The sequence below is a fragment of the Corythoichthys intestinalis genome, chromosome 13 (genome assembly GCF_030265065.1).
Source record: "Corythoichthys intestinalis isolate RoL2023-P3 chromosome 13, ASM3026506v1, whole genome shotgun sequence".
In the NCBI taxonomy this organism is placed as follows: Eukaryota; Metazoa; Chordata; class Actinopteri; order Syngnathiformes; family Syngnathidae; genus Corythoichthys; species Corythoichthys intestinalis.
This window is the reverse complement of record NC_080407.1, coordinates 43,911,739-43,923,751: the sequence shown is the minus strand read 5'-3', so window position 1 is coordinate 43,923,751 and position 12,013 is coordinate 43,911,739. Positions and strand designations below refer to the sequence as shown.

The 12,013-nt window shown below is 43.1% G+C and overlaps 2 protein-coding genes across 5 annotated transcripts in view; one reads left to right on the top strand and one right to left on the bottom strand.

The window, feature by feature from the left end:
• LOC130928518 (uncharacterized) overlaps positions 1–12,013 on the top strand; it is a 407,312-nt gene that overhangs the window by 308,007 nt on the left and 87,292 nt on the right. Inside the window, exons 6-7 of one of the 3 annotated variants that reach the window (XR_009066693.1) lie at positions 8,147–8,263; positions 8,384–8,640. The exons of 1 other annotated variant lie outside the window; for it this stretch is intronic. Coding sequence is in view for 1 of the 2 variants with exons in the window: in XM_057855192.1 (XP_057711175.1) it covers positions 8,147–8,263; positions 8,384–8,489 (223 nt within the window). In the remaining variant the exon portion in view is untranslated. Of the gene's footprint in view, positions 1–8,146; positions 8,264–8,383; positions 8,756–12,013 lie in introns of those variants that run through there. One more of the 3 variants, XM_057855192.1, reaches the window with a different exon arrangement.
• stim2b (stromal interaction molecule 2b) overlaps positions 1–12,013 on the bottom strand; it is a 42,295-nt gene that overhangs the window by 14,471 nt on the left and 15,811 nt on the right. For both annotated transcript variants that reach the window (XM_057855190.1, XM_057855191.1), the window contains exon 2: positions 4,421–4,551. In XM_057855190.1, the coding sequence (XP_057711173.1) occupies positions 4,421–4,551 (131 nt within the window). The remainder of the gene's footprint in view (positions 1–4,420; positions 4,552–12,013) is intronic.

The following is a 12,013-nucleotide window of genomic DNA, read 5'->3' as shown; positions in this document are numbered from 1 at the left end:
TACATGTCAGCATGTCTTCTTTGGTAATATTGCCTCATATTGAACTCTTTAAAAACAGTGACTGTCTCTGCAAATGAGGCAGACACAGTTGTTGCGTATTTTAGTGAAGAAATAGTCCAATTTCCACCTATCCTTGACTTTCTTTTGTTGATTGTCACTATTTTAGAAAATTGGAAGTAAAGGGTCACACGGGGTAATGTTGCTTTGAGTGCTGCTGCCTTTTAGTGGGTAAATTTAGTGTGTAAGCTACTTCATATGCTCGTAGCAGTACTGCTGAGCAATTTATTAAGTTTGTGTGTGTGCCAGACGTTATTGATTTTATGACAGAGGCTGGGGGCCGGATGAAATTTGACCACGGGCCGCATTTGGCCCCCGGGCCAGACTTTGGACATTTCTGCTTTACACAGATCAGTCATCCTGGTCCCTTTGCAGAAAAACAGCTCCAAAGCATGATGTTTCCACCCCCATGTTTCACAGTGGGTATGGTGTTCTTCAGATGCAATTCAGTATTCTTTTTCCTCCAAACATGAGAACCTGTGTTTCGACCAAAAAGTTCTATTTTGGTTTCATCTGACCATAACACATTCTCCCAGTCCTCTTCTGGATCATCCAAATGCTCTCTAGCGAACCGCAGACGGGCCTGGACGTGTACTGGCTTCAGCAGGGGGACACGTCAGGCAGTGCAGGATTTGAGTCCCTGGCGGCTTATTGTGTTACTGTGGTCCCAGCACTCTGTAGGTCATTCACTTGGTCCCCCCGTGTGGTTCTGGGATTTTTGCTCACCGTTCTTGTTATCATTTTGACACCACGGGGTGATATCTTGCATGGGGCCCCAGATCGAGGGAGATTATCAGTGGTTTTGTATGTCTTCCATTTGCTAATAATTGCTCCAGCGGTTGATTTCTTTACACCAAGTGTTTTACCTATTGCAGATTCAGTCTTCCCAGCCTGGTGCAGGTGTACAATTTTGTCTCTGGTGTCCTTCGACAGCTCTTTGGTCTTGGCCATAGTGGAGTTTGGAGTGTGACTGACTGAGGTTGTGGACAGGTGTCTTTTATACCGATAATGAGTTAAAACAGCTGCCATTAATACAGGTAACGTGTGGAGCCTTGTTAGACCTCGTTAGAAGAAGTTAGACTTCTTTGACAGCCAGAAATCTTGCTTGTTTGTAGGTGACCAAAAACTTATTTTCCACCATAATTTGCAAATAAATTCTTTAAAAATCAAACAATGTGATTTTCTGTTTTGTTTTTTTTCCCACATTCTGTCTCTCATGGTTGAGGTTTACCCATGTTGACAATTACAGGCCTCTCTAAACTTTTCAAGTAGGAGAACTTGCACAATTGGTGGTGGACTAAATACTGTTTGTCCCACTGTACATCTGCTCCTCACTGTATCTGTATCTCTTATTAGCTCCAATTAATCGTCACTCCTTTACCAATGGTGGGACTTCCCATCCCTCAGGTGTCACACGAATGCATATTTGACCAGCTGGTGCACAAACGTAAATGTGCACATTGGCTTCAGGCGACCTCACACATTTCCAGGAAAGCTGAACAGCAAACAAAAGCGTCCATAGCAAAGAAGAACAAGGAGCTGAAGCAGCCCTATTAGGTGGAACTAATAGCTACATGACGCTAAATAAGCGGCACAGTTCCGAGACTATAAATAATCATCAAGAGGTTGCGGTTGGTGTTGCTTCAGGCTGACGAGACAGGCGGGAACAGTTTGATCAAAGCTTCGGGGTAGCGAAAAAGAATCTTCGGGGAGTTTTCCTTGCAAGTCCACGAATAAACTTAACTTGATCAAATATCAGTCAGAGGTTGTTTTATTCCATGAAATATTGAGCATGTTGAGTTCGGAGGACAAAAATCAGTTATGCACGACTGTACAGTATTGTACGTTGGGGCGGGGGTGGAAGAAAATCAACCAGCGCCTGTGGAATCTTCGGACGGGTGTAGGGTGTCACCACAGGAGTGACAGACAGCGTGGGTGAGAAAAAGCACCCGCCCTGAAGTCCTTCCCCGTAATTGCCCCGTTAGTCGTCGCGTCCGGAAACTTTCACCTTTGTCGAGCAGCTCGGGTGACACACTTCACTCCGGCTCGATTGGAATTTGCCTTCCCATTCTTAAGTGCGGGCTCCCATCTCGGGGGTCCGCGTTTACGATATGGCACACGAATCGAAGGGCTAATAAAAAACTGGAGTTTAAAACCCCAGTCAACTCTTTGACCTCATTTGATTCATGTGCGGTCGTCACTGCCGCCAACGCTAACATGCGATGTAAAGGCAATTTTTTTAGAAGAACGACAACAACTTCGAAACCGCATAGGGTCAGTGACTTCTCGGATGTCAGCCATGCCGGCAGCCCAAAGAAATGCAAACGCAAAGCACTACGTTTGACATGGCACATGCTTGTGGTGAGCATTGCTGAGTAAATATTACACAGGAAACTTTCTTGTGTCAACAGATGGAAAAGAGGTATATAAAATGAATCGGTAGAACGTGACACCTGAATAAATCAAATTCCAACCATATGTTATGACATTTTCATATGGTAGACCATGCGTGCGCAGTGTCTCATGTCTATACTCTCCGAATCCCGGAAGTACAGTGGGGCAAATAAGTATTTAGTCAACCACCAATTGTGCAAGTTCTCCTACTTGAAAAGATTAGAGAGGCCTGTAATTGTCAACATGGGTAAACCTCAACCATGAGAGACAGATTATGGAAAAATAAAACAGAAAATCACATTGTTTGATTTTTAGATAATTTATTTCAAAATTAGAGTGGAAAATACGTATTTGGTCACCTACAAACAAGCAAGATTTCTGGCTGTCAAAGAGGTCTAACGAGGCTCCACTCATTACCTGTATTAATGGCACCTGTTTTAACTCATTATCGGTATAAAAAGACACCTGTCCACAACCTCAGTCAGTCACACTCCAAACTCCACTATGGCCAAAGAGCTGTCCCACCAGAGACAAAATTGTGGACCTGCACCAGGCTGGAAGACTGAATCTGCAATAGGTAAAACGCTTGGTGCAAAGAAATCAACTGTGGGAGCAATTATTAGAAAATGGAAGACATACAACACCACTGATAAACTCCCTGGATCTGGGGCTCCATGCAAGATCTCACCCAGTGGCGTCAAAATGATAAAAAGAACGGTGAGCAAAAATCCCAGAACCATACGGGGGGACCTAGTGAATGACCTACAGAGAGCTGGGACCACAGTAACAAAGGCTACTATCAGTAACACAATGCGCCGCCAGGGACTCAAATCCTGCACTGCCAGACGTGTCCCCCTGCTGAAGAAAGTACACGTCCAGGCCCGTCTGCAGTTCGCTAGAGAGCATTTGGATGATCCAGAGGAGGACTTGGGAGAATGTGTTATGGTCAGATGAAACCAAAATAGAACTTTTTGGCAGAAACACAGGGTCTCGTGTTTGAAGGAGAAAGAATACTGAATTGCATCCGAAGAACACCATACCCACTGTGACGCATGGGGGTGGAAACATCATGCTTTGGGGCTGATTTTCTGCAAACGGACCAGGACAACTGATCTGTGTAAAGCAGGGGTGCCCAATCCCGGTCCTCGAGAGCCCCTATCCAGCTTGTTTTCCATGGCTCCCTCCTCTAACACACCTGAATCAACTAATCAGGATCATTATCAGGCTGCTGCAGAGGTTGCTGATGAGCTGATCATTTGATTCAGGTGTGTTAAAGGAGGGAGATACGGAACACAAGCTGGATAGGGGCTCTCGAGGACTGGGATTGGGTACCCCTGGTGTAAAGCAAAGAATGCATGGGGCCATGTATCGAGAGATTTTGAGTGAAAATCTTCCATCAGCAAAGGCATTGAAGATGAGACGTGGCTGGGTCTTTCAGCATGACAATGATGCCAAACACACAGCCAGCGCAACAAAGGAGTGGCTTTGTAAGAAGCATTTCAAGGTCCTGGAGTGGCCTAGCCAGTCTCCAGATCTCAACCCCATAGAAAATCTGTGGAGGTAGTTGAAAGTTCGTGTTGCCCAACGACAGCCCCAAAACATCACTGCTCTAGAGGAGATCTGCATGGAGGAATGGGCCAAAATACCAGCAACAGTGTGTGAAAAGCTTGTGAAGAGTTACAGAAAACGTATGGCCTCCGTTATTGCCAACAAAGGGTACATAACAAAGTATTGAGATGAACTTTTGGTATTGACCAAATACTTATTTTCCAACAAGATTTGCAAATAAATTCGTTAAAAATCAAACAATGTGATTTTCTGTTTTTTTTTTCCACATTCTGTCTCTCATGGTTGAGGTTTACCCATGTTGACAATTACAGACCTCTCTAACATTTTCAAGTGGGAGAACTTGCACAATTAGTGGTTGACTAAATACTTATTTGCCCCACTGTCTACTTGCAAAGCTCACCTCCACGCTCTCGTTCACTTCAATGCCGCCGTCTTTGTCGTCGTCCAGCTCTTTATGAATGTGGCGCAAGGCCACCAGGCTGAAGCGGTCCGCATCGCTCACACACGGAGGGATGACCATGAGGCAAGGGTCTAGGTGGGGAGACATAGAGGTAGCTCAGATCACAGGACATGTTAGGTTGAGCAGGAAATAATCTGCAAAGGCGTACCTTGATAAGCCTTTAAATGTAACAGAGCAAAACACAATCGCAAAACCTCTGTTGTCAGAACGTGAGACCTTGTCAAAGTTAGTCCATCGGCGGCGTGGGAGACGCACTTTTGCAAATACTAACGGCGGACTTCATTGTCTGTATCCTTAGCATCGGAATTACGGCAGTTGGAGTTAGTCACTTATAACACTGGGATTTGTGAAACATTTGTCCTTGAGCGTGCTCTCTGATTTGCATAAAGGTAAATCCGCGTGTCTTCCGGCGATGACCACGCCTGTCATTCGTCACCGTTGTGTGTAAATATCTTCGGATATCTTGAGTGTTCAAAGTGGTCTCTCTTTAACAGGCAGACTTCACTTAGCACTCATTTAAACTGGAAGTTCCGGGTTTTTTTTAGGATATGAAGAAATACCAGAAAGGTGTCAAATGACCCCGATACCAAACTGACTACTGGGCTTTGTCAACAATAGACCACTCAAAGAAGCAATCAAGCAGGCCACCCACTACACACTCCTGTGGAGTCCCTGCCTAGGTGTGAAGGGGGGTTAACTCTGGATAGCTGCAATTAGCATCTTGAATATAAGAGAGACGGGTGGACTTCTTGGTGGGTCTTGCAAAGGAATTGGCTCACTCTCATGTGGGTGCAAAGAAGGCGCAGAAGGAAAAAATGCAACCTCCAACATCTGGCCCTGGGAAAAGGGCGAAGTGTCCTATGTCCCCACATAAAAAATGTTTTGTTTTTTATTACACCGTCCCTTGTACTGTAGGCAAACAGCAGCTTTTGGAAGATGTAAAAAGGTTGTCCGCCCGATTGCCTGCCTTAGCGGTCCACTGTCCGACAAGCAACAACCGTTTTGTCCAACTGGACAAACCTATTCAGAAGGAGGAGAGAAAATGAACTCTAAAGGTGTTCATTTCCTCAGACAACCATCCAATAGCACCTTTCTGTCTCCATACAGTTCACACACAAATACAGTATACAGCGTCCTCCATAATTATTTGCACCCCTGAAAAAGATGTGTTTTTTAGCTTCTAATATTTTTTTTTAATTCAAATAATATGGGACCTTAATGGAAATAAAGAGAAAAATCCAACCTTCAATACAAGTGCATTCATTCAGTGGGGAAAAAATCCAACATAAAGAAAAAATTATTTGACATCAAATAATGTGTGTCACAATTATTAGCACCCCTCCTGGTGTTAATACTTTGTACAACCCCCTTTTGCCAACAAAACAAGGTCTGGGGACTGAGATGGCCATGGGAGGAGCTTGATTTTGTGTAGATTGGGCCATATGTTTAGGGTCATTGTCTTGCTGAAAGACCCAGTGACGACCCATCTTCAGCTTTCGGGCAGAGGGCAACAGATTTTGATTTTAAATGTCCTGGTATTTCAAAGCATTCATGATGCCATGCACCCTAACACGGTTCCCAGGGCCTTTGGAAGCAAAACAGCCCCACAGCATCACTGACCCACCCCCATACTTCACAGTGGGTATGAGGTGCTTTTTCAGCATGCACATCTTTCGTGGCACACCAGACCCACTTAGAGTGTTTTTTGCCAAAAAGCTCAATCTTAGTCTCACACAAAAATACACCTGGGATCGTGTGCTTTGGTCAGATGAGCCAGCTATTTGAATAAAAAAATATATATTAGAAGCTAAAAAACACATCTTTTTCAGGGGTGCCAATAATTATGGAGGGCACTGTATGTATTTGTACAGCATACTGTAAATCTGACCAAAGTATGGTTTCATGCATGAAGCTTTAAAAAAAAAAAAAAAACCTGACTAGTATGTTCCATTTGGTTTACACAGAGGATAAAACTGGAAGCGTTGAAGGGACAAGTAAACACTTAAAAAGAAAAGTCACATCCTGTCAGTAGTTTGGTCTATTTTATGGTGGCTTTTTCATCACAATCTGTCTTCTGGGCTTGAAAGTGACAACAGGCCAGCTAGAATAACACCAGTTTACCCTGCCCCCATCAGCCAAGGCACCCCTGCCCTGCACTCAAGATGCTAATTGGAGCAATCCAACCTTGTGGTTTTGCGAGTGTGAATGGGAATGACTAATGAGGACCAAAGTGCTCATAAAAGATATGCTGATTAGGGTCAGATGATCCTTCTCTGGCTACAAAAGTGATTCGTATCAACTGATCCACCCTTGGTAGTTCTATTGTTAAAGCAGTAATAAAGCAAATCTCAGAAGGGAAACAATGTTTCTATACGAACTGTATGACTTACATCCAGTGAGCCGTCACTCCTAAACCGGGTGTCGCTTATCGCTTTAAATCTAAAGTCTTTTGGCTTTAGTGTAGACTAGACCATGGCATTTTGTGCATGTCGGTTCTAGTTACAGATGGGAGGCAAGCCTACTGCTTAAGAAGCAAGAGGAGATATTTGACTGGACACGTGCCCCGGCTAAGTTTGGACGAAGGCGGCATCAGTAGAACGTGGGCCGGTCGGGCTAAAACCGCTGTTACTGAAACCGCGGCGGCTTTCGTGACGACAAGCTAGTTTTCCCCAACAGCAACAAGAGCTGTTACACAATAATGATCCTTCACATGATATTAGGCAGCCTGCGTTGAATATTACAGTTACATAATATGTAATGCTGGATTTGAGTTGTTGGCCAGACAGGCCCCACAACTCAAGAAGTCGGTTGTATACACGCGACCAAGCAGGACGAGTCCTTGTCCCAGTTAGTTTGTCAGGACATGAAGTCGATTGAGTTTTGAATGTTGTACAAATAGTTGCACTTCTAGAGTAGCTGCCCGTCCAAAGTAAGAAGACCCTGCCCGTGTGAGCAATCTTGAAATATTGCTCATTTATCCTCAACCAATTTTATTTTTTTATGACTGTTGTCAAGCCCGCCCCTTCCCCAAAAGCTGCGTTCAAGCTAGGCGCTAACGCACAGCTGCACCATAGCGCCCTCTCTCTCTCTCGCTGTTTGCTGACATAATTGCTCCATGAATTCCGATTTGGGGGACTTGACAGTTCAGACCACCGCCACATTCTAGAAAAATGTTTGCCCGGATCGGATTTTAACCACATCCGAAAGTGACCTAGATCGGATTTGAAATGGTCCACTTTTATGCGACTTTTCCCGTTTAGACTGTTAAGTTAATGCCTCACTGGAGTCGAAAAAAACATTACAAAATCGAATTCGTGCATTAAGACCTGCTGTATGAACCTAGCCTAAGGGGCCTGGTTTGCGAGCGTAAAGTAGGCATGGTTGGGCAAGGGGAGGGTCAAACAGACGATGCTTGGCGCTATAAGTGTCAAAATATCTATGCCAGACCTCTCTCTTAGTCTGATGGGGCCCGTAAAAAAATTTCAACTTGCACCACCCTTGGACGATCCACTTGGGGGCGGGGTCCCGTTTATGCTAATCGCACCCGGGCTCTGTTCACGTTTGTCCTACCACTGCATGCGTCGAATTTTTTTTTTAATGTGTCCATAGACGATGTGTCTTGTGTTAAGAAGCTCAAAAAAATGATTTTAAACATGTCATGCCCAGGGCTGGGCATGTGTGTCACCCTATTACAGGGCCAGCACCAGAAAGGTGGCGCAACAGTAGGCGCCACCAATCATCATCACCGACCTACTGCCGATCAGATCTCCACCACCTCGCTAGGTAATCACTTTGTTTCCCGTTTGCAGGCTTCTCGCGTTTCCTGATCCCTGTTCGCAATTTTGTCTCAGAACCTCGCCTTTGCTTAGCCATGCCTTGTACCTATGCCCCATCTCTCTACAGACTCCTCGGCTTCCGACCCACCACGCTTGTATTACTGTCCAAGCATAGACTTCACCATCAGTTGACACAACAGCTCCCACAGACATTGCGCCACGCCTTCCTTTAGAGGGCCGACCCAGGCAGAACGTTGAGTTGGCTGTTATAAACTCAAACACACGCTGCGTTCCAACGCCGGATTTAGGTGGAAATAGGACAAAGGTTTTACTGCATACAAGCAGGCAGGAGTGTCTCAAGAGTGAGTTGGTTGAGGATTCAAGGTAATTATGATATAAAATAGCACCATGCATGCACTTTGAAACATTGTGGCAAAATAAATCAACAGATAAAATTAGTGTAACTTTGGCTTGAAATATTTACGTAAAATGAGTGACAACTGCCCGTTTTTTTTATTTTAACCAAGAATCTAGACTGTTTTACGTTCATATCTATAGAAATTCTGCGATTTAAGCATTTATTTACAAGAATTTTCAACTTAAAAAGCTCTTTGTTTCGTGACGGCCACCATGTTGGATTACACGATACCGTAAATTTTTCTTGAAAAATTTACGTAAAATGAACGATAACTGCCCGTTTTTTGCTTTTAATGAAGAATCTAGACCAGTGGTTCTTACCCTAGCTAAGGGTACTGAACCCCACAAGTTTTACATGTGCTTAAACCAAACCCTTCAAAATTAAATAATAAAGCTTTTTTTTTTTCAAATTTAAAACTGATATACCTAAGCTATAGCAAGCTAATTGTACCTTTTGCTGTTGATTTTCCTCCTTCAGAATTAAATAATAAAGCTTTTTTTTTTTTTTCAAATCAAAACTGATATAGCTAAGCTATAGCAAGCTAATTGTGCCTTTTGCTGTTGATTTTCACGGTGGAAAATTATTTTTTTGTTTTCATAATGGATGGATGTCGACATTCTCATTTTAGTGTTGCATACTTGCATCACATAGTATTTTTTATTTGGGCTGTCAAAATTATCGCGTTAACGGGCGGTGATTAATTTTTTAAATTAATCACGTTAAAATATTTGACGCAATTAACGCACATGCCCCGCTCAGATTAAAATGACAGCAGTGTAAGGTAACTTGTTACCTGTTTTTTGTTGTTTGGCGCCCTCTGCTGGCACTTGGGTCCAAATGATTTTATGGGTTTGGGGAGTAAGCATGGTGTAAGGACATCAACAATGGCGAGCTACTTGTTTATTTTTTGATTGAAAATTTAAAAAATTTTAAGAAAACAAAAACATTAAGAGGGGTTTTAATACAAAATTTCTATAACTTGTACCAACATTTATCTTTTAAGGACTACAAGTTTTTCTATCCATGGATCACTTTAATAGAATGTTAATAATGTTAAAGGCATCTTGTTGATTTATTGTTATAATATTAGATAGAGGGCTAGCAGTTGAAAGAAATGGAATTTCAGTAAGATTGTTGATTGGGGCAAACCAGTCCAAAACCTAGTCTAAAATGACACTTTGCCTTTTGCCAGTGTACGGAAATAGAACACAGTGTGTCTTAACCTTCGCCGAACCCCTTAGACTTACTCATCGAACCCAGGTTAAGAACCACTGATCTAGACTGTTTTACGTTCATATACGCTGCTGGCCAAAAGTATTAGCACCCCTGCAATTCTGTCAGATAATGCTCATGATTGCAATTACAAATGCTTTGGTAGTAATATCTTCATTTATTTTGCTTGCAATGAAAAAACACAAAGGAGAATGAAAAAATAAAATAAAATCATTATCATTTTACACAAAACTCCAAAAATGGGCCGGACAAAGGTATTGGCACCTTCAGCCTAATACGTGGTAGCACAACATTTAGATGAAATAACTGTGAAAAACCGTTTCCGGTATCCATCAACGGGTTTCTTACAATGTTCTGCTGGAATTTTAGACCATTCGTCTTTGGCCAACTGCCCCAGGTCTCTGAAATTTGAAGGGTGCCTTCTTCAAACTGCCATTTTCAGATCTCTCCACAAGTATTCTATGGGATTCAGGTCTGGTCTCATTGCTGGCCACTTTAGAAGTCTCCAGTGCTCTCTCTCAAACCATTTTCTAGTGCTTTTTGAAGTGTGTTTCGGGTCATTGTCCTGCTGGAAGACCCATGACCTCTGAGGGAGTGGGCGCTACATTATGCTGCAAAATGTGTTGGTAGTCTTCAGACTTCATAATGCCATGCACACGGTCAAGCAGTCCAGTGCCAGAGGTAGCAAAGCACCCAAAACATCAGGTAACATCCGCCATGTTTTACTGCCTGTAGTTAGCTGGGATAAGCTCCAGCACCTCCGCGACCCTCGTGAGGAAAAGCGGCATGGAAAAAGAATGAATGATTCCGAAAATATGACGGCAACTGTCAAAACGCAATGTAAAAAATAAATAAATAAATACAAAGCTGTCACACATGCAATTCATCTCCAAGAAGAAAACAATCTACCAACATAAGATTTAAATACACAAGTGTTAACAACAAGCATAATAAAGTGCTTGTGTAGCCAGAGCCGTCGCGTCCCACTAGGCAAACCACGCAATTGCCTAGGGCCCCCACCCAGCAGGGGCCCCCAGAGGGACAACAGATTTAGCACACACAGCTTTACTGCTCTGTCGTAGCGACAAGTGTAGGGACTGTTTCAATACCATGGAATCATTTGGCAGATTATTTAATGATTCTGTTATCAATCCCAATCAGCACTACCCATGTCACGTAGATTATACAAGTTTAAAAAAGTCCAATCAGCTATTAATACCACATGATTGTTTAAAGAGTGACTCACCAAGTACGCTCTGGAAAGTCCTTGCCGAGTTGTGTTACGACGATTTTCACAGGCCATCTCATTACTCATGTGACTACTTAATGGTGATTTTCCCAAAAAGTCTATTAATGGGTCTATCAGATTCCTTGTCGAATACTCTATAACAGCGGTCTCAAACCGACTCCACAAAGGGCCGCAGTGGGTCCTGGTTTTTGTTCCAACAGATCCAGCACAAACAGTTCAACCAATGAGGTTTCTACTAACATAAGCAGCACCTGATTGCAATCAACTGATTACACTTGTAAGAAACCAGATTGGTGAAAAGGTATTTGTCTCGTTTGGTTGGAATGAAATCCAGTACCCCCTGCGGCCCTTTGAGGACCGGTTTGAGACCACTGCTCTATAAGAAAAATATAACATACAGTGGGGAGAACAAGTATTTGATACACTGTCAATGGCCAATGCATCTAAAATAATTCTGAACGATTTTATTCGCAATTTTAATACTCCTTTTAGCAAGGTTCCTTGGGTATGCATACGTTCCCATAGCTACCCAGTCCTGTGTCCTACTTCACAAACGCTGCGTATTCTGGGAGCGAGAATAGGCGTAATTGCGCATTTCGAGCAGAGGACGGCCACCTGTTTAAATGTGTGCGTCCATGAACGAATGTAAGTACATCCATATGAGTCAGTGTAAAATGCTTAGTTTTCACCACTTTTATGGCCAAGATGACCGCACGTGCACGCAGCGCGCACTCGCTGTTTTTGTTAACTTTTATTTTGCAAATCATTGAAAAAATACAATTTTGAATGAAAATCCATTTTTGTATGCGTTATAGAAATAACTGACCAACACAGTTTTCATTTCAGTAGTTTTGACA